The sequence below is a fragment of the Bufo bufo genome, chromosome 5 (assembly GCF_905171765.1).
Source record: "Bufo bufo chromosome 5, aBufBuf1.1, whole genome shotgun sequence".
In the NCBI taxonomy this organism is placed as follows: Eukaryota; Metazoa; Chordata; class Amphibia; order Anura; family Bufonidae; genus Bufo; species Bufo bufo.
This window is the reverse complement of record NC_053393.1, coordinates 233140185-233163934: the sequence shown is the minus strand read 5'-3', so window position 1 is coordinate 233163934 and position 23750 is coordinate 233140185. Positions and strand designations below refer to the sequence as shown.

The 23750-nt window shown below is 41.6% G+C and overlaps 1 protein-coding gene across 1 annotated transcript in view; it reads left to right on the top strand.

The window, feature by feature from the left end:
- The first annotated feature begins 6045 nt into the window (after positions 1-6045).
- Positions 6046-23750, top strand: part of LOC121002480 — a 42285-nt gene continuing 24580 nt past the window's right edge. Inside the window, exons 1-2 of the mRNA XM_040433932.1 lie at positions 6046-6159; positions 6590-6890. Coding sequence (XP_040289866.1) covers positions 6105-6159; positions 6590-6890 — 356 coding nt within the window. The 5' untranslated portion in view covers positions 6046-6104. The remainder of the gene's footprint in view (positions 6160-6589; positions 6891-23750) is intronic.

Here is a 23750-nt window from a genome sequence, read left to right as displayed (position 1 = left end):
TGTCTTTGGTTATTGCCAAGAACCTGTTTCCTTTATGAGATATACAAGTTTCAGTTTCCCAGTCTATAACTGGGTAGTTGAAGTCCCCCATAATAACCACCTCATTATGATTTGCCGCCTTGTCTATCTCATTTAGTAGTAGATTTTCTGTGGACTCTGGTATATTAGGTGGTTTATAGTAAACTCCTATTAATAATTTATTGTTGTTTTTAGCTCCATGTATCTCTACCCACAGTGACTCCACATGTTCATGTCCCTCACTTATATCTTCACGGAGTGTGGGCTTTAGACAGGACTTTACATAAAGGCAGACCCCTCCCCCTCTCCGGTTTTGACGATCCTTTCTAAACAGACTGTAACCTTGTACATTAACTGCCCAGTCATAGCTATCATCCAGCCATGTCTCAGTTATTCCCACTATGTCATAGTCCTCCTCACACATCACTAATTCCAGTTCACCAGTTTTATTAGTCAGGCTTCTGGCATTAGTATACATACATTTGAGAGGTTTATGTATATTTTTTACCCTACACCTTTCCTTCTGAACTGTTCTAGTCCCTCCTTCCATTCCTCCCCCTGTCCCACTACCTTGCCCCCGGTCTCTATCTGCACTATCTTCCCATCCTGTAACGTAATTACCCTCCCCCCCAGTCCCTAGTTTAAACACTCCTCCAACCTTCTAGCCATCTTCTTCCCCAACACAGCTGCCCCTTCCCCATTGAGGTGCAGCCCATCCCTACGATAGAGCCTGTAGCTGATAGCGAAGTCGGCCCAGTTCTCCAGGAGCCCAAACCCCTCCTTCCTACACCAGTTCTTGAGCCACTTGTTAATTTCCCTAATCTCCCGCTGCCTTTCTTGTGTGGCCCGTGGTACAGGTAGTATTTCGGAAAATACTACCTTTGAGGTCCTTGCCCTAAGCTTTTGACCTAAATCCCTGAAATCATTTTTAAGGACTCTCCACCTACCCCTAACTTTGTCATTGGTTCCGATATGGACCATGACCGCTGGATCTTCTCCAGCCCCTCCCAGTAATCTGTCAACCCGATCCGCGATGTGTCGAACTCTAGTGCCAGGAAGACAGCACACTGTTCGGCGATCACGGTCTTTGTGACAGATTTCCCTATCTGTTCCCCTAATAATTGAGTCTCCCACTACCAGCACCTGTCTGGCCTGCCCTGCTCTCCTGGTCCCCTGCTTACCGGAGCTGACATTCCCCTGACTGGCAGAGGAAGTGTCCGGCTGCGGCAGTGCCGTCCCTGGACTGATATCCCCCTCATCTGCCAAACGTGCAAACTTGTTGGGGTGTGTCAGATCAGGGCTAGCCTCCCTGGCACTCTTCCCTCTACCCCGCTTTCTAACTGTTACCCAGCTAGCTACCTCACTTTCCTCAGCCTCCCCTCTGTCACCCTCCCCCTCATCTACCCCAAAGAGTGCTTGCTCGGTGAGAAGCAAACTCTTCTGCAAATTGTCAATGCCTCTCAGTGTTGCAACTAGCCAATTTAGAGACTCGATTAGCGATTCCAAACGGGTAATTTGCTCACATCTTGAACAAAGATATACACCCTTGAACGGTTGTTCCAGGACTGCATACATCATGCAAGATGTGCACTGGACTGCGTTGTCAATTGTGCAACACATACTAAATGGGGATTACACCACAAAAGCGAAAAATACAATATTGGATTACACTGAAGTCCCTGAATCTAAAGTCACTTAATCTTAAGTCACACACTTACACAACCACACTTAATCAACCACGCGTCGCGGTCAAACTCGCGTTATACAGTACAGACCAAAAGTTTGGACACACCTTCTCATTCAAAGAGTTTTCTTTATTTTCATGACTATGAAGGCATCAAAACTATGAATTAACACATGTGGAATTATATACATAACAAACAAGTGTGAAACAACTGAAAATATGTCATATTCTAGGTTCTTCAATGTAGCCACCTTTTGCTTTGATTACTGCTTTCACACTCTTGGCATTCTCTTGATGAGCTTCAAGAGGTAGTCCCCTGAAATGGTCTTCCAACAGTCTTGAAGGAGGTTCCAGAGATGCTTAGCACTTGTTGGCCCTTTTGCCTTCACTCTGCGGTCCAGCTCACCCCAAACCATCTCGATTGGGTTCAGGTCCGGTGACTGTGGAGGCCAGGTCATCTGGCGCAGCACCCCATCAATCTCCTTCATGGTCAAAAAGCCCTTACTTTCAAAGTTTTCCCAATTTTTCGGCTGACTGACTGACCTTCATTTCTTAAAGTAATGATGGCCACTCGTTTTTCTTTACTTAGCTGCTTTTTTCTTGCCATAATACAAATTCTAACAGTCTATTCAGTAGGACTATCAGCTGTGTATCCACCTGACTTCATGTCAACGCAACTGATGATCCCAACCCCATTTATAAAGCAAGAAATCCCACTTATTAAACCTGACAGGGCACACCTGTGAAGTGAAAACCATTTCAGGGGACTACCTCTTGAAGCTCATCAAGAGAATGCCAAGAGTGTGCAAAGCAGTAATCAAAGCAAAAGGTGGCTACTTTGAAGAACCTAGAATATGACATATTTTCTGTTGTTTCACACTTGTTTGTTATGTATATAATTCCACATTTGTTAATTCATAGTTTGGATGCCTTCAGTGTGAATCTACAATTTTCATAGTAATGAAAATAAAGAAAACTCTTTGAATGAGAAGGTGTGTCTAAACTTTTGGTCTGTACTGTATATCTCCTTATATAAATATAAATGCAGCTCACTACACCAGCCTGGTTTGTTTTCCCTCTGGATTCAAAAAAGATATAATTTTTTTTTATTTAAAAAATATCATTGTGTAAAACGTACATAAATAAAAAAAGTATACATATTAGGTATTGCCGCGTCTGTAAGAACCTGCTGTAGAAAAATATCACATGACCTAACCCCTTGTGTGAACACAGTAAAAAAATAAAAATAAGGCATTTTTTGTCACCTTACATCACAAAAATTGTAATACCAAGCGATCAAAAAGTCATATGCACCCTAAAATAGTACCAATCTAACCGTCATCTCATACCGCAAATAATAATACCCTACCTAAGACAATCGCCCAAAAAATTAAAAAAACTATGGCTCTCAGAATATGCAGACACAAAACATCATTTTTTTCAAAAATGCTTTATTATGTAAAACTGAAACAAACAAACAAAAAAGGGTGCATCATGGGGTCTTCAAATGTGACATGGCAGCTTAAAATTATCCCAGTGAAATCTGCCTTCCAAAAACCATATGGCGTTCCTTTCCTTCTGCGCCCTGCCGTGTGCCCGTACAGCAGCTTACTACCATATGGGGTGTTTCTGTAAACTAAAGAATCAGGGCAATAAATATTGAGTTTTGTTTGGCTGTTAACCCTTGCTTTGTTACTGTAAAAATTTTATTAAAATGGAAAATCTGTCAAAAAAGTGAAATTCTGAAAATTCTTGTGAAACACCTAAAGGGTTAACAAAGTTTGTAAAATCAGTTTTAAATACCTTGAGGGTAGTGATGAGCGGCAGGGGCAATATTCGAATTCACAATATTTTGTGAATATTTGGTAGAATATTCGTCATATATTCGCAAATTCAATATTTTTTTCTTGATCACTAAAAATCAGCAATGTAATATTCCCGTAATGCACGCAAAATACAGGCGTGGGTCACTATAGCTACATTTTTCAAGCTGCTAGAAGTTTCCTGAGACTGGAGAAAATGGTTGGCATGGTAGAACATTACAATAGCTTTATATGCAGATAGAGTGCTCCAATATATTCGCGATTGCGAAATCGGCACTAATGATGCGATTATTTAGGCACAATACGTGAAAATTCACATTTTAACAGGTCTGACTACTTATTAGTGATTGGTGCACTAAGTATTGTTGTGAACTTGCGACATCACAGCAGTATGTATGTAGCATACATACATACATACATATAGCAATATGTATGTAGCATGTATGTATAGACAGCAGAACCTACAGCTACACTATATCACTATCTAACCTACACTGACTATCTCCCACTAACTATCTGTATTATATATGTAAGCTAACTAACTAACTAATTAACTATCTAATGTAATGACACAGGAAAGCAGAGAGCACAGCAATAACACTGCTGTCTCTCTCAGATCTTCAAAATACTGCATACAAGGGCTGCTGGGGAGGTTCTTATATAGTAAGGGGTAGCCAACTTTCCTATTGGTTGCTAGGAATGTTGATAAGCTCAGACAAAGACATTGCAGCCTTCTCATTGGCCCACAAGCAAGAAGGGAGGTTACTGATGAAATTTTTTTTTTGAATATTCGAAATTACGAATATATATCACTATATTCAACATATTCACTAATTCTCGAGGTGCCGATATTCGCAATTAATATTCGCTATTTGAATATTCGTGCCCAACACTACTTGAGTGTTGTAGTTTCTAAAATGGGGTCACTTTTTTTTAGAGTTTCTACTCTAGGGGTGTATCAGGGCGTTTTCAAGTGTGACATGGCAGCTTAAAATTATCCCAGTGAAATCTGCCTTCCAAAAACCATATGGCGTTCCTTTCCTTCTGCGCCCTGCCGTGTGCCCGTACAGCAGCTTATGACCACATATGTGGGTGTTTCTGTAAACTGCAGAATCAGGGTAATAAATATTAAGTTTTGCTTGGCTGTTAACCCTTGCTTTGTTACTGTAAAATTGGATTAAAATGGAAAATCTGCCAAAAAAGTGAAATTCTGAAATGTAATCTCCATTTTCCCATAATTCTTGTGGAACACCTAAAGGGTTAACAAAGTTAGTAAAATCAGTTTTGAATGCCTTCAGGGGTGCAGTTTCTAAAATAGGGTCATTTTTGGGTAGTTTAAGCTCTGTAAGCTTCACAAAGTGACTTCAGACCTGAACTGGTCCTTAAAAAGTGGGTTTTGGAAATTGTCTGAAAAATTACATCTAAACTTCTAAGCCTTCTAACGTCCCCAAAAAATAAAATGGCATTCACAGTGATCCAAACATGAAGTAGACATATGGAGAATGTAAAGTAATAACTATTTTTGGAGTTATTAAGTACTATCTATTATAAAAGTAGAGAAATTGCAATTTGGAAATTTGGAAATTTTTCAAAATTTGGGGTAAATTTGGTATTTTTTTTATAAATAAAAATGAAATCTTTTGAGTCAAATTTACCATTGTTATGAAGCCAATCTCAGAATGGCCTGGATAAGTAAAAGCGTTTTAAAGTTATTACCACATAAAGTGACACATGTCAGATTTGCTAAACATGGCATGGGCATAAAGGTGAAAAATGGCTTGGTCCTGAAAGGGTTAAGAAAGTAGAGAAATGCACTAAACTTCCCCACAGCAGGACAAAATAACTACTAATTAATAATGATATACTATACAAGGCCATCCACAATGTCATCTCCAATCCTCACAAGACATCCTTCTTTGCTCTCCTTTTCTCTGCTCCAACATTCACTGTATGGGATAAGTACATTTATATTTTAATAGTATGGGTGTTTTGGGACGTGGCAGTGCAAATTAACTTTATTTTTTTATGTTTATTTTTTATAGGGAAATTGAATCCATCAAAATAAATAAATGCCATCGGTAAATTTATTCTGTATCACACTACTGGTTATCCATTAACCATATCCGGCATCTCACCACTAGTGTAAATGTCTCTAGAGATCATCACTTTTTCTGCCCTGTTCTATCATTAGGTAAGGAGTGGACAAGGTAGCTTACACATTCACTAAGCTATCTGCCCTCTGCATCTGCTAACTAGTGTGACTGTATATAAGCAGCACAGATAAATGAATCCTGGTCACAGTGGGAATGTACGCTCCCCCTTCTTGAGTAAGTAGGAATAAGCTCTTAATAAAAACTGTAAAGGAACACTGGCTTAAATGCCCATAGCAACCAATAAAATTCTGCCTTTCATCTTCCAAAGGAGCTCTGAAAAATAAAACCTGGAATCTGATTGGCTGCTATGGACTACTTAGCCAGTCTTCTTTTAGACCAGTTTTGATAAATTGACCGCCCCTTCCCCTTCACGCACAGTATTTTCTCTCTGCTTCTACTCCCCATTTTGCAGGAAAATTGTATTGGATGACACTCCAGTTTCCTGAACCCCAAGGCTTTTACTCAGTGCACGTAGTTATCCGTAAGTACGTAAGTAGTATTTACAAGTTACCCATCTGTGTTTAAAATGTCACTTGTTAGTTACACTGTGGGTTTGTAATATGTATGTCAGGTGCTCTACTGAGCCGTGTGGTTGTTGCTTGCGGTTTTGCTGAATATGATATAATTGCAAGGCTAACTTATGAAGACAACTTAGAAAGAAATAGCACATGACATTGGCTAGAGCAGTTCCTCAAAGATAAGTAGTAAGATATACTGACTTCAAGGGTCCACCGTCAAGAAGACATTCAACATGCTGCCATATATCCTACTTCTGTGCATATTTTGTACTGGTAGGTACAGCTCACCACCACATTTATGAAATAATAATATAGAAGTAATAATAATAATAATAATAATAATAATAATAATAATACATGCTGCTAATCTATTATTCTGAATTATTTGTGTAGTTTCCTGCCAAGAATTAAAGTCTCTTATACGATCTATGGGCAAAACAGCTAAATTCACTTGTGGGGTTGATGGCATTTATGTCATACATCAAGGTCTTCACTGGTACCATCAAGACAGCAGCAAGGCTATTAAATGGCTACTGTTCTACAAGCCTGGAACGACTGAAGCTGTAAATGAATATAAAACAAGGATATCCCTGGAAATTGCCACAGAAAGTTCTTGCACCTTGAGTATTACCAATATTAAGCCTACGGATGACGGCACTTATTTCTGTGCAGCCTGGCAGAACACCACTGTCTTGTAACTACATTAGGGAATAACACAATTTCCTTCCAATGGTTTAATGTAATTCCCTGTGTTACACTAAATTTATAAATTATCTTATTTTATGCACCGTGTTAATGATGTGGGCAAGAATTACATATTTATCTTGTTTAATTTTTTGTTGCTTAAAGAGGACCTGTAACGTCTTCAAGAAGTGCAACTAGCAGTATGTTTTGTACCATATCATTGGCAACTCCTGCGCTGTTTTATCTTTTTTGCTTCTAGTCTCTCCAGTTCTGCTACTACAGTCCTGATCAAAAGTTTAAGACCACTTGAAAAATGGCAAAAAATCATATTTAGCATGGCTGGATCTTAACAAGGTTCCAAGTAGAGCTTCAACAAGCAACAAGAAGAAATGGGAGTGAGACAATCAAAAGTTTAGGACCACATGCCTTTAAAAGGCCAAATCTGTGCAAAGATGTGGATTCATTGTCATTTTCTGTCAGGTAGTCACACGTTGTGATGGCAAAGTCAAAAAAACTCTCCCTTTTTGAACGTGGTCGGGTTGTTGAACTGCATAAGCAGAGTCTCTCACAGCGCGCCATCGCTGCTGAGGTGGGACGCAGTAAGACAGTCATTTGGAATTTCTTAAATGATCCTGAGGGTTATGGAACAAAAAATTCAAGTGGGAGACCCAACAAAAATTTCATCAGCACTGAGCCGGAGGATCCAATTGGCTGTCCGTCAAGACACTGGACGATCCTCGACCCAAATTAAGGCCCTTACTAGTGCTGACTGCAGCCCCATAACCATCAGACGGCATCTGAGACTGAAGGGCTTCAAAAACAAAAAAAAGTCTTCAAAGACCTAGTCTCCTTGAACGCCACAGAACTGCTCGTTTGGACTTTGCAAGAGAGCACCAAACATGGGACATTCAAAGGTGGAAGAAAGTTTTATTCTCTGATGAGAAAAAATGTAACCTTGATGGTTTTCAACGTTACTGGCATGACAAGCAGATCCCACCTGAGATGTTTTCTACGCGCCACAGTGGAGGGGGCGCCATAATGGTCTGGGGTGCTTTTTCCTTCAGTGGAACAATGGAGCTTCAGGAAGTGCAGGGGCGTCAAATGGCCGCTGGCTATGTCCAGATGTTGCAGAGAGCATTCCTCATGACTGAGGGCCCTCATCTGTGTGGTAACGACTGGGTTTTTCAACAGGACAACGCTACAGTACACAATGCCCGCAGGACATGGGGCTTCTTCCAGGAGAATAACATCACTCTTTTGGCACATCCTGCGTGTTCCCCTGATCGAAATCCAATTGAGAACCTTTGGGGATGGATGGCAAGGGAACTTTACAAAAATGGACAACAGTTCCAGACAGTAGATGGCCTTCGTGCGGCCGTCTTCACCACTTGGAGAAATGTTCCCACTCACCTCATGGAAACGCTTGCATCAAGCATGCCGAAAGGAATTTTTGAAGTGATAAACAATAACGGCGGAGCTACTCATTACTGAGTTCATGTTTGGAAGTTGGATTTCTGTTTTGGGGGGGTTTAGTTTTTTTTTGGAGGTGTGGTCCTAAACTTTTGATCAGCTGAAAAACAGCCTGTTTCAGTTTATTGGTTGTTTTCATTAAATTGAATGCTCAAAAAATGTTTTGTCTCACTCCCATTTCTTCTTGTTGTATGTTGAAGCTCTACTTGGAACCTTGTTAAGATCCAGCCATGCTAAATATGATTTTTTGCCATTATTCAAGTGGTCTTAAACTTTTGATCAGGACTTGTATCAGGGTATGTTCACATAAATTTAATCCAGATCGGATTTCATTGCGGAAAACCGTTTTTCCGCTGTGTAATCTGCAATCAAAATATCATCAATAGCTTTTCATTGACTTTAATAGAAATAATGTCCCCATATGCACATGGTGGTGTTTTTTTCCACTGCTAAATTGAGATATGCTTCTGAAGCGGCATCTTACCTCTAAGCATCTAAGTGGATTGATAACAGATTTTATATTGAAGTCAATGAGGAAGTGAAAAAAAATGCTAGTGGTTTTAGAAGTATTTTTAGTAGCTTTTCTGTCACCAAAAACACTTCTGAATTATATTCCAAGAAAGGGCTGGATAAGAAAAATGCTGGCAAAACCTCTTGTAAAACCTCTTCTAATCCTCTTCTAAATACTCTTCCAATTCCTTAAATAAATCATTTTCTAAAACGCTTGTAATTCTCATTTAAATCCGCCACCAAATTAGAAATCTGCCACCCAAGAACAACCTGTTTTCAGATAGTAATCTGCTATAAATCTACTACTGAGTTTTCTGCCGCAGTTTTTGCCATGTGAATTTAGCCTCAGTGTCATTAGATTCAGGATCTGGTAGAAGTGAATTGTCAGGTGGGCAGTCCACAGTGCTCAGTGCAAATGACTGTCGTAACAATCTCTGGGGATCGCCCACCTGACAATTCACTGCACTTGGCTATCAAAACTAATGACCATAAAACACAGCATAGGAGTCATGGCATGATGTGTTTACAAAGGTTTGCCGCTAGTTGCATTTCTATGAGAAAGTGACAGGTCCTCCTTCTCATCCTAAGGCCTCTTGCACACAGCCATGTGTCCCCTGTGGCCGTATTGCGGCCCGCATATGGCGGGTCGGCAATACACGGGACACCAGCCATCTGCATTCCGCATCACGGATGCAGACCCATTCACTCGAATAGGTCCGCAAATCTGGAGATGTGGAACAGAAGCACAGAAGCCTATGGAAGCACTACAGAGTGCTTTCGTGGGGTTTCCGTTCCGTGCTTCCGTTCCGCAAAAAGATAGAACTTGTACTATCTTTTTGCGGGACGGACGGATCGCGGACCCCATTCAAATGAATTTTTCGGTCCGCAGCACAGGCACAGCCAGCACACGTTCGTGTGCAAGAGGCCTAAAGCTAAAGCTATTTTTTACTTTCTGACTTCCAAAAGCCATAACTTTTTTATTTCCCATTCACATATCCATATAAAGGATTGGGGATTGGTTTTTGCTGGACAAGTTGTATTTTCTAATGGCACCACTTAATAATCTATATGATGTATATGGAATGTGGAAAAAAAATACTAAAGGCGGGGGGGGCACTGGAAAGAAAGGCATTTGTGTCATGGCTTTACAGGATTCTTTTTTTATAGTGCTCACTGTGTGGTAAAAATGACATATTACCTTTATTCTGCTGATCGATACACTTACAGCAATACCAAATTAAGGAGGCGTTCGCATAGGTGTTTTCAATTCCGTTATAGGTTTCCATTATAACATTCTTATAATGGAAAATAACATAATAACCTTTCTGTTTTAATCCGTCCTCATACACTTTAATGGAGAATGAATAATGGAAACCAGCATTCTGTCTGATTTGCGTTATTTATTCTCCATTGAAGTATATGAGGACAGATTAAAACGGAAAGGTTTGGTTTCCGGGCTATCTATTACGTTATTTTCCATTATAAGAATGTTATACCGGAAAGCTGTAACAGGACTGAAAATGCCTATGTAAACTCCCCTTACATAGATTTGTTATGTTTTATAACTTTTAAAAAAATTAACTTTGAGAAATCTTTTTTCTTTGCATTGTCGTATTCTGACATCCATAACTTTTTAGATCTCTGTCTATGATGCTGTCTAGGGGCTCTTTTTAACTGGGTGATCTAAAGTTTTCATTGATACCATTTTTGATTACTTTGTATTAAATTTTTTAATGACAAAGCAAAGAAGAAACAGCAGCTTGACTATTCAGATTTTCTTTTTCTGTTACGACATTTACCATGCAGGAATGTCTATGGAATGTTATAATATTTTAATAATTAGGGCATTTTCAGATGTGGTGATAACAATGATATTTATTTACTTTTGTTTATTTTAAGATGTAAAATGGAGAAAGGCTGGGGGTTTTAAATAATTTTTCCCCCTCTTTATAATTTTTTTTTTTACTTTATTTTTAGTTCCCTTAGGCTGAGTTCACACGGGCGAGATTTCCGCGCGGGAGCAATGCGGGAGTTGAACACATTGCACCCGCACTGAATCTGGACCCATTTATTTCTATGGGGCTGGGGCTGTGCACATGAGCTGTGATTTTCACGCATTACTTGAGTGTTGCGTGAAAATCGCAGTATGCTCTATATTGTGCGTTTATCACGTAACGCAGGCCCCATAGAAGTGAATGGGGCTGAGTGAAAATCGCAAGCATCCGCAATCAAGTGCGGATGCGGTGCAATTTTCACGCATGGTTGCTAAGATGACAGTCTATTCACTGTATTATTTTCCCTTATAACATGGTTATAAGGGAAAATAGCATTCTTTTTTCTTTCCCCCCTCCCCTACCCGCAATTGGCTGCTCGTCACAGCTGCTCAGTCTTATATATCCATATTAACAGTATTAATTATATCTAACCAGTCATGCGTGCCGCTCTCCGTCTCCTTTCAATATCCTCAAACATTCTAATTTGTTGAAGGTACAGGGTCCATTCATTTATCGAGGGCGGGGAGGCAGAGCTCCAGTGTTTGACTAAGATAACTTTTGCCACCATCAGGCCCCTCATCCAGATCTGTCGGCCCCGGACCGGGATTTCCATTTCTGGAGCATAGTATCCCAATATGACTGTCAACAACCCAGGGTTGTATGTCATAGAAGACTTCTTTTGTAGGGTTATGAAGACCTGCTCCCAATAATTTTGTAATTTACTACAATTCCAAAGTATATGGACAAAATCCGCATTCACATATCCGCATTTAGGGCAACAGCAGTCCCGGCCTTTATTTTGGGGGAATTTCGCCTGCATTTTTGGCGTGTAATACAGTCGGTGAAGGATCTTAAATTGAATCAGTCTATGAGCATTGGAAACTGTAGCCCTTCTCACATTCCTGTAGATACTGGTCCACTGTAGTGGAGAGCAATTCAACTCTTGCTCCCACTTACTAGGGCTTTTAAAAAGTGTTACAGTTGCCAAAGCCGTTCAGAGTTTACCATATATTCTAGATATCTTAACCTTCCCTTCTTTCTGTGCATAGCAATAATCAAAAAATAGATTTTCCTGTGGAAAAATGTAGCCTTTATTCCTAGAGGCCTCAAATGTGTGTTTTAAGCGTGCATACATAAACAAATCTAGTGGTGAACTATCGGTCAAATGAAACTCTCTAAAGGATTTAAAATGTCCCGCATAAAACATGTGACACACATTCATGACACCCTTACATGACCAATAAACAAAATCTGTGGTTTTGAAGAATTCCACCAGGCCCCTGTTCTTCCACAGAGGGGTGAAGGCAAAAGGACAAGAAACTTTAAAGAGAACCTGTCACCTGGATTTTGGGTATAGAGCTGAGGACATGGGTTGCTAGATGGCCGCTAGCACATCCGCAATACCCAGTCCCCATAGCTCTGTGTGCTTTTATTGTGTATAAAAACTGATTTGATACATATGCAAATTAACCTGAGATGAGTCAGAGCTTGAAAATATGACTCTTCTCTGGTCACACAAGTAAGATATGACTCTTTTATGTTAATTTGCATATGTATCAAATCGTTTTTTTTACACAATAAAAGCACAGAGAGCTATGGGGACTGGATATTGCGGATGTGCTAGTGGCCATCTAGCAACCCATGTCCTCAGCTCTATACCCAAAATCCTGGTGACAGGTTCCCTTTAAGAATCTCCTTAACCACTTGCCATCTGGGCCATTTGCCCCCTTCCTGACCAGGCCTAATTTTGCAAAACTGACCTATCTCACTTTATGTTGTAATAACTTTGGAATGCCTTTACTTATCCAAGTCATTCAGAGATTGTTTTCTCGTGACACATTGTACCTTATGATAGTCATAAATTTGAGTCAATATATTTCACCTTTATTTATGAAAAAATCCCAAATTTACCAAAAATTTTGAAAAATTTGCAATTTTCTAAATTTCAATTCCTCTGCTTTTTAAACAGAAAGTGATACCTCATAAAATATTTATTACTTAACATTCCCCATATGTCTACTTTATGTTGGCATCATTTTGGAAATGTCATTTTATTTTTTTAGGACGTTAGAAGGCTTAGAAGTTTAGAAGCAATTCTTCACATTTTTAAGAAAATTGCCAAAACCCACTTTTTAAGGACCAGTTCAGGTCTGAAGTCACTTTGTGGGGCCTACATAGTGGATACCCCCATAAATGACCCCATTGTAGAAACTATACCCCTCAAGTTACTTAAAACCGATTTTACAAACTTTGTTAACCCTTGAGGCGTTCCACAAGAATTAAAGGAAAATGGAGATCAAATTTAAAAATTTCACTTTTTTGGAAGATTTTCCATTTTAATCCAATTTCTTCTTTAACACATCGATGGTTAACAGCCAAACAAAACTCAATATTTATTACCCAGATTCTGCAGTTTACAGAAACACCCCACATGTGATCATAAACTGCTGTATGGGCACACGGCAGGGCGCAGAAGAAAAGGAACTCCACATGGCTTTTAGATGCCATGTCCCATTTGAAGCCCCCCTGATGCACCCTTACAGTAGAAACTCCCAAAAAGTGACCCCATTTTGGAAACTAGGTAATAAGGTGCCAGTTTTATTGGTACTATTTTTTGGTACATATGATTTTTTGATCATTAATTATAACACTTTATGGGGCAAGGTGACCAAAAAATTTGATGTTTTAGCACAGTTTTTATTTATTTATTTTTAAAGCGTTCACTTGAGGGGTCCAGTCAAGTGACATTTTTATAGAGCAGATTGTTACGGACGTGACGATACCTAATATGTATACTTTTTCTTATTTATTAAAGTTTTACCCAATAATAGCCTTTTTGAAACAAAAAAATTATGTTTTAATGTGTCCATGTTCTGAGAGCTATAGTTTTTTTATTTTTTGAGAGATTTTCTTATGTAGGGGCTCATTTTTTGCGGGATGAGGTGACGGTTTTATTGGTACCATTTTGTGGGACATACGCGTTTTTGATCACTTGGTGTTGCACTTTTTGTGATGTAAGGTGACAAAAATGGCTTTTTTTGACAGTTATTTATTTTTATTTTTCATGGCGATTATTGGACTGGGTCTTTTATGTGATATATTTATAGAGCCGACCGTCACGGACGCGGCAATACCAAATATGTCTATTTTATTTTATTTTTTCTATTTTTTTTATTATTTTTTTTATTCCTTACTTGGGGAATATTTTTATTTACATGTGAAAACGTCATTTTTTATTTTTTTTGAACATTTTTTTTTATTTTATTTTTTATTTTTTTTACACTTTGCGTCCCCCATAAGGTCATACAAGACCTTTGGGGGACATTTAACTTCACTTTTTTTTTTTTTCTTTTCACTGTTGATTTCTCCTATAACTGGGGCTGACATAGTAGCCCCAGTTACAGGAGAAATGCACCCCAGAGAGGCTGTACAGCAGAATACAGAGCTGTACAGCCTCAGTGCAGGGCTGATCAAGGTCTCTGAAAGACCTGACAGCTCCTGCACTCTCCCGGCTCAGACAGTCACATGTCCTGGAGATCGTGCTGATTAGACTCCAGTGAAAACAGCTGCTGGGTGAGTGTAAATGTTCCGATCTCTCTCTCCTGCTAGCACTAATGAGAGGGAGACAGTACAAGCCTCTCTGAGCGCTGTAACTGCAGATTACAGAGCTCACAACACATGCTCTGGAGACTATGCTGCTGATTTGTCTCCAGTGTAAACAGCTGCTGGGGGATCGCTGCTGGAGTGTGAATGTACCGATCTCCCTCTCCTGCCAGCGCTACAGAGAGGGAGACGGTACAAGCATTTCTGAGCGCTGTAACTGGAAATTACAGCGCTCACATGCCCTGGAGACCATGCTGATCGGTCTCCAGGGCTTACAGTTTAACATTACAATCGCGATGCCTACTTTAAATACCGATCTCCCTCTCTGACTGGCAGTAATAAGAGGGAGATGGTAGATGCATTTGTGATCGCACTGACTGCTTGTCAGAGCGATCAAAATCCTGGAGACCAGCAAAAAAGGTCTCAGGGTAAAGATCCATGTTCTTGGCTGTCAGGAGAGAGCTTAGTCATGGAGTTTCTATGTACAGGGGCAGAGCACAGGAGGGAAAGCTGCAGGACGTTTTAAAACATGCTATCAGAAATAGAGATCCACCTCCTGGACGTTTATAGTCAATGGGCAGACGGGAGGTGGTTAAGCTTATTCCAAGCCCTCTGTAGGGAGCAAGGGATCGACAAAGACTTCCTCAATCCCATATACCCAGACTCCAAACATAAGAAAATATTCTCAATTGGTTTATCCATAACCTTTATCAAATATCGTGCAAGTAAACTCTTTTTAGCATTACAACAACGCTGAATCTGTGCGCATAAATAATATCCTTGAAAGAAAGGAAATGATAAGCCACCATCTAACTCCGACAACCATAAATATCTCTGCTTTATACGCACCCTCTTCCTTCCCTATATTAGATCATTAATAAGAGTCTCCAATCTATGGAAAAAGATGTCATAGATCCAAACAGGGGAAGCACACAACGGGTACAACACAATAGGCAAGATAATCATTTTGACCAGTGCTATTCGATCTGTCTGTGCCAATATCAGTTTCTGCCAAGCGCATATTTTAGACTTTACTTTATTCAAAACCGGGGCCAAATTAATCTCATAAAATCTATTTATAGGAACCCCTATCCTAACCCCCAAATAATCCAAGGAGTCATTGGGGGCCAGAACACTAACTCCACTCCCCTCATCTACAGCCTTAAGGTTCAGCGGGAGGAGCGATGACTTAGTCCAGTTAATCAGATAGCCTGAGAATTTACCAAATTCCTCTATTGCTTCTATCCCATAAGGGATGATTTTCCATCCCTGTTCCAAGAACAGGATCACATCATCGGCATATAGGCTTATTTTATCGCTCACTTCCGCCACCCCGAAGCCGACTATACGATTATCTAAGCGAATCTTAGAATCTTACAGGCCAACGGTTCAATAAATAGGGCGAAGACAAGGGGAGACAGGGGGCATCCTTGTCTCATCCCTCGCTGCATCATAACAGAAGAACTACTACCATTAATATTGATACATGCCACCGGCTGCTCGTATAGCATTTGAGTCATTTCCATGAACATATTCCCCAAACCAAGTTGGGACATAGTGGCCCACAAAAAAGGCCACTCCATCCTGTCAAACGCCTTTGCGGCATCTAGAGACAGGACGGAGTGGTCTATACTACCCCCAACAGAGAGATTCAGATACACCCTATATAGACTCATCTGTATTTGCCTGCCTGGAATAAAACGCGTCTGGTCGGGGTGTATCAGATAGGCTATAACCCTCTTCAAATGATTAGCCAAAATTTTAGCAAATATCTTGTAGTCCGTATTTAAGAGCGATATGGGTCTACATGGCCCCATATCGCTTGTATCTTTATCCTTTTTTAGCACCAGAATGATCACTGCCTCTCTAAATGATGGAGGTAAAGAGCCAAGTAAACAGGATTCATTCAAAACCCGCAGGAGAATCGGGAGGAGCGATTTAGCATGGTACCTATACAGTTCAAACAGCAAGCCGTCTGGGCCGGGGGCTGAATTATACTTTAGGAATGGGAGTATCGATTGCAATTCCTCCAAAAGAATAGGGCGATCCAACATCTCTCTGTCCTGTACGGCTAACTGAGGAAGATCCAATTGTTGTAAATATTGGTCCATATCATTGCGACTAAACCTGGAATCAGACTTATAGAGAGCAGAGTAATATTTCACAAATTCCTCCCTTATCTCCTCAGAGGACCTCCCCCTATTTCCTTGTGCATTCCTAATTTCCCTTATAGTAGTAACTTCTCTCTGATTGGCCACTAATCGTGCAAGGAACTTGCCCGTTTTACCCGATTCACAAAAGCGATTTTGACCTTGGAAAAGAAGCTTATGTTGTGCTTTGCCATACAAGAGTGTCTTGAGCTGTAGATTAGCCTCCTTTAACTGATTTATATTTTGCTCATTATGGCATACAATTAATAGAGCACGTAGACTCCTAATTGACTCTGTCAGCTGTTGTTCCCTTTGACGCAATTCAAATCTACGCCTAATGATTTTAGTGAAGTATAGGCCCCTTATATGGGCCTTCAATGCATCCCACACATAATGTATATGTGTTGAGCCTACATTGAAGCCCCCAAATTCCTGTATATCCTGGTCAATTTGGCATTGCTCCCCTATCACATCCAACCAATGCGAGTTCAATTTAAAGGTTCTACCCGAAGCTGGAGCCTCCGCCTCTCTGAAAACTGGAGGACTGGGGAGTGATCTGAGATTTCATGGGCTTAATACTTCATTACTTCATTTTCAGAACTTGATGACTGAAATCATTGGTTGCAAGAGCCAAGTCAATACGGGACATTGAACCATATGACTGGCTAAAGAAAGAAAAGATTTTCTTGTTGCCATAGAGGTGGCACCAGATATCCACCAGCGCCAGCTCCTGGCAAATACTACTCAGAGGCGATCCCGTCCGACCCTGTCCAGAAGAGGCGGAGAACCGATCCAGCTCAGGGTCAAGCACTGTGTTAAAATCTCCTGCCACCAATAATGCGCATTGATTTTTTATGGCTATATATTTGGTTAATTGAGAGAAGACAGTTGATTTGTATGGTGGAGGACTATAAATAAACGCCAGTATCATCTCCTGCCCTTTCCAAAAACCATGGATGAATACAAATCTCCCTTCTTTATCTATGACGTTGTCTACAGGTTGAAACTCCATCCCACGGTGAATATAAACGCTGACCCCTCTTGAATACGACGAATAGTAAGCGTGGTACTCATAAGAAGCCCATTTCCTTTTCAGTGTATAAAGCCTATCTGATGTTGCGTGGGTCTCTAGTAAAACCACTATAGCCGGCAAATGACGAACCACAAGATCAAACACCACCGTCCTCTTCACTCTGTCTCCCAGCCCTCTCACATTCCAGAATAAAATATTACATGGCATAAACTATATATATGAATGAAAATCCCAGCCCCCCATCTAGTAGAGAGGCATGCAGACCTACAAAGCAAGTGACGACAGCCAATACCTCCCTTTCACCCACCCCCACAATCACCCCCTACATGGTTGACAAGGTATTTCATAGTACCCATCAACCTCTTACCTTCCACCAAACCTCCCCCCCACCATCTCCCCTCTTAACCTCCCTCCTCCCCACCTTAACCTTCTTTTTCATAAACCCGTCGAGTCCAGCCATTGCACCGCATCCGTCTATGTGGAAAAGAAACACACAGAATCATTATATACCACCCACAATTTAGCGGGGTATAACATAGAATACTTAATCTTAGCCGCAGCCAATCTTTTTTTCACATCCAGGAACGATCTTCTTTTAATTTGGGTCTCTTGCGAGAAATCTGGAAATATTGATATTAGATTACCATCAAAATGTTTGTCTGCTACTTCCCTTTTACGTCTAAGTACCCAGTCCCTATCCTTTGAGCAGACAAATCTTGCTAGGATTGACCTGGGGGGGCCCCTGGAGGAGGTTTTTTAAAGGGGATTCTGTGGGCCCTTTCCACACAGAAAGTAAATGCGTCATGGTCAGAACCTAGATTTTCAACCAGCCATTTTTGAATAAAATTCGAGGGATTATCCTGTTCTACCCCTTCTGGGAACCCTACCAGCTGCATGTTATATCTATTTGACCTATCTTCCAACTCTGCCACTTTATTTCTAAGGCCTCTTTCACACTTGCGTTGTCCGGATCCGGCGTGTACTCCACTTGCCGGAATTACACTCCGGATCCGGAAAAACGCAAGTGTACTGAAAGCATTTGAAGACGGAACCGTCTTCCAAATGCTTTCAGTGTTACTATGGCACCCAGGACGCTATTAAAGTCCTGGTTGCCATAGTAGGAGCGGGGAGCGGGGGAGCGGTATACTTACAGTCCGTGCGGCTCCCGGGGCGCTCCAGAGTGACGTCAGAGCGCCCCATGCGCATGGATGACGTGATCCATGCGATCACGTGATCCATGCGCTTGGGGCGCCCTGACGTCACTCTGGAGCGCCCGGGGAGCCGCACGGACGGTAAGTACACTGCTCCCCCGCTCCCCGCTACACTTACCATGGCTGTCAGGACTTTAGCGTCCCGGCAGCCATGGTAACCACTCTGAAAAAGCTAAATGTCGGCTCCGGCAATGCGCCGAAACGACGTTTAGCTTAAGGCCGGATCCGGATCAATGCCTTCCAATGGGCATTAATTCCGGATCCGGCCTTGCGGCAAGTGTTCCGGATTTTTGGCCGGAGCAAAAAGCGCAGCATGCTGCGGTATTTTCTCCGGCCAACAAACGTTCCGTACCGGAACTGAAGACATCCTGATGCATCCTGAACGGATTACTCTCCATTCAGAATGCATTAGGATAATCCTGATCAGGATTCTTCCGGCATAGAGCCCCGACGACGGAACTCTATGCCGGAAGACAATAACGCAGGTGTGAAAGAGCCCTAAGCCAAGATTTATCTTCATCTACAGTACTTCTTCTAATCTTTTTTTTAATACACCGTTCTCTGAAGTGACAGAATTGACTGCGGATTCCAATTCCTTCACCTTTAATCTCAGCTTTGTCATTTCATCTCTAATAATCGTGACGTCTCCTTGTACAACTGAGAGGGAAAAGGTCAACTCTGCAACTGAGGTGCTAGTAGCGTTTACTACTCCCAGTATATCTGCTAATTTTTTGTTAATACTTTCCAGGCCTTCCCTCTGAGGCGAATTAGACTTTGTTGAGCCCTGTTCTACCCGGTCCGTGTTAACCAATACTGACTCAGTCTGTGGGGCAGATCTTTGCACACCTCCCCTGGTTTTGGGTGGTGGTGACTTCAAGAATTTATCTAAACGAGCCTGTGGGCTCCCCCCGAGCCACCTTTCGGCGAGGACAGTCCTCCTGATTTATGGTACTTTGGCTGCATTTTTTTTTTTTTATATAAGTCGATAGATTACACCTATAAGCAGGGTTCAGAGATCTAGGCGGAGTGGGGAAGTGACTTTTAAAACCGGGCAATGTAAATTATAAGAGAATTTTCAGTGCCAACTCCACTACTAATCCAGCTCTATCTAATACACTGCCTCACCTCACCACATGATCCAGACAACTCGAATCCCGCGCATAGAGACACAGATGTCCCACGGACTAATATAGCCTATATACATACAATGCCCAGTAACCTGTAACGGCTGGTACATATAGGAGGAGAAGATAATAGTTAAATAAGTAACAGGATAAAGCCCCACAAGCTGAGTACATAAACCCCCAAATAAATGGCTGATTCGGCTTGTCAGAGGTTACACAAAGGTCATGCGGGCGAATACAGGCATAGCCCCAGTGAATGGAGATAACTTGTTGGAGTAAGAGTTTCTCGTGAAAGTCAAATGCAATGAATGAAGCAGCAGTCCTTTTACAACGGACCCCGTCCAGCGACAAAAAATGCCCCCCCAAGTGTAACCTTTCCACCCAAACCACTGAATTGTCCGCAGACCCGACTAAGTGCCCCCCTAGGACCGAATGCTTTACAGGGGGCAAATCTGGACAGAGGTGTAGACCAGGGCGTCTCTCAGTCAAAGGACACCATTGGGGGCCACAGAAAGAGACCAGTACCTCAAACTCCTCGACGTCCACCACCAACCTCCACGGAAGGCTTCACAGCTGGTGCAGCCAGGATTCACAATTCAGGGCTGACGACGTCGACCACCGACCTCCACGGCAGGCTTCACAGCAGGCTCACCCGGGATTCACAAATCATAGCTGATCATCGCCGTGCAGCAGGGTCTCCAAACACACTCCACTCATAACACGGAAGGAAAAAGGAAGCACCCTGCATCTGCGGACGCCGAGGGCACAGATCCGCTTCTCCTATCACCGGCTGGAGGTAAGTACCCGCGGCACACCTGCCTCACCAGCGCTTGAGCGTCTCAGCGTTTCAGGGAGCATGCCTGCTCTGGCCCCGTATCGACCCCCTCTACGCTCCACAGGCAGCAGGTGGCTGGGCTCGGCTAGACACGGCTGGGCTGGAATTGGCGTTCCTAGGCGTTCCTCCACAATTCACATAACGGTGGGAGGCAGGGAGAGAGGGGGAGAGGACGGCAGGAGGAGGAGCGCGGCAGACCTACGTCATGCCGCTCCTGTGTCAATTCCTGATAATAGCATTCTTTAGTACAGAATGCTTAGTAGGTGGTCAGTTGAGGGTTAAAAAATAAAAAATAATTAACTCACCTTCTCCTCTTGATCGCGTAGCTGCCGGTCTCTTCTTACTGCTTTAATCATGAGCTGCCGGCTAAAGGACCTGTGGTGACGTCAGATCACATGGTCCAATCACATGATCCATCACCATGTTATAAGGGAAAATAATAACATCTAGATAACACCGAACTGTTGTTCCGTTTTTTGTTTCTGTTGTGTTTCCGTTTTTGTTCCGTTTTTCCATATGGCATATACTGTATACAGTAATTACATAGATAAAATTGGGCTGGGCATAACATTTTCAATAGATGGTTCAGCAAAAAACAGAACGGAAACGGAAGACATACGGATGCATTTCCGTATGTGTTCCGTTTTTTTTTGCGGACCCATTTACTTGAATGGAGCCACGGAACGTGATTTGCGGGCATAATGTTCTATGTTAAAACGGAACGGAAATACGGAAACGGAATGCATACGGAGTACATTCAGTTTTTTTTGCGGAACCATTGAAATGAATGGTTCCGTATACGGAAAGCAAAAAAAGGCCAGTAAACGGGGGAAAAAAACGGCCGTGTGCAGGAGGCCTTAGGGGACTTTCAATCATTGAATCACTTATTCCACAGTCTATGGTAATATTTCTAAATTTCTATTGAGCCCTGCCTGAGGACCCTCAGACCATTCACCTGCTGTAGCTGTAAATGATGACTACAGCATTTGAGGGGTTAAATGTCTATAATAAGAGTTGCCTCTTCTAACAGACACAGCCAGCGGGTGTCTATTTTCTAACACTTTTATACAAGAGAAACAGGACTACTTTGTTACATCATACCCACGAGGTGATCTTTTGTTTTGGGTTCTAAATTAGTGGCCCTATCACCCCAACTGACATTAACAACAGGTAGTGACTTGGCGCTTTACAGTAGGATCTCAAACAGGTGGTACTCAGTGGGTTAATTCCACAAACACACTGCATCCAACCCATCTGTTCCTCTTGTATAAAATTGTTTTACATGGCGATCTGGTATCCGCATGGTTAACCCATAAGCAGCCTTTTCACCCTCAAACCAGATCCTCAATACACCTTACCTGTTTCTCCCCCCTATCAATATGTTCTCCTAATCCATTGGCGCCTCTAGATTTTTCTGATCTTCTGGACTGTATTTCCATAAGATCTGATTAACCCTCAACTTTTCTTTTTTTCGTTACATATATTTTCTAACGCAGCAGTCATCTGCTGGTCAGGAACTTAGAGGACGCCACTTGCCATACATGTACAGTGGACATTGGGAAGGGGTTAAAAGGGTTGTCCAGTTTAGAAAATCCGGTTTCCTGTATCTTATTAGGGAATATTTATCAAAACCAGTGCTGCTGGATGTTGCTCCTAATTTTTATGAGGTGTATGCGTGCGTATGTGTGCCTCGTGTGCCACTGGCATAGATTTCAGTGGAATCCACTGAAGGTTGGCATATGTTCCCTGGATTTACCTTTTTCAGCCTAGCAGTACTCGTGGACTACTGATGCATTAAGGAGGGCACAAGCAGACACATCTTTAAGGATGAAACACTGATCAAAAAGCACAGGAAAAAGTCACAGTTTTGTATTAAAGGGGTAATCCAGGTATTCAATATTGATGGCCAATCCTTAGAATATGTAATCAATATGGGGGCCCCTTTCTAGAGATATCTGACATTGGTGGCAATATGCTACCAATGTATGAGGAGACACAATAGCTTTAGGTTTATGCAGAGGCATATGGAATATTTTATTATGAAGTTATTCTACTATGGACCTATAGCCACTTTGTGTCCTGCTATTGCCATATGCACTTACTGTAGGTTGTATTCAGATGCTCTTCAAAAACCGCATTGAGAATATCATATGTTTTTGCTGTGGTTTTCGAATCAGATGCAGTTTTTTAGTTAAAAAACGGCAAATTAATTGAAAAACCATGTCATAAACGCTTGTAATTTTTCTGATGATATTCCGATAATAATTCATCAACAAAAAAAAACCTTAGCTTGATCTACTGCCCATTGGTGATTACAGTCATATCACAGGGATATAAATCTATGTCAGGAGTAATATACAAATCATGTGTAAAAGATGTGCACATGCCAAAATAAACCTGTATTGTATTTAATATGTATGAAAAGCCACAGCATAAAGCCTCATTCACACATCCGTGTCGTGCTCAAATCCGTGAAACTGTCCGTGAAGGATCCGTGTGTCTGTTTTTTACTGTCCGTGTTGCATCTGTGTTTCACTGATACTGAACAGCTGAAAAATAATTTTCAAAGAATCTCTTCTTAATGATCTGTGAAACACGGATGCAACACGGATGGTTTTCCCGGACCCATAGACTATAATGGGCGTGATGGATCTGTGAACATGGACAAAATAGAGCATGCATCCGTGCTAAAAAAAAACTGACCCACGGACCGTGCTAAAACACTGATGTGTGAATACACACATTAAAATTAATAGGGACGCGTGCTGTCCGTGGAGAACACGTACAGCACACGTCCGTGAAACACTGACGTGTGAATGAGGCTTAAAGCAGGGGAATCTGTGGTTCAACAGCAGTTTCAACAGCACTATAGGACCGCAGTGCTGCTTGCCACTGTATATTAAATGTAGATGTCCAAACCCTTCCTCAGTGAATCAGATA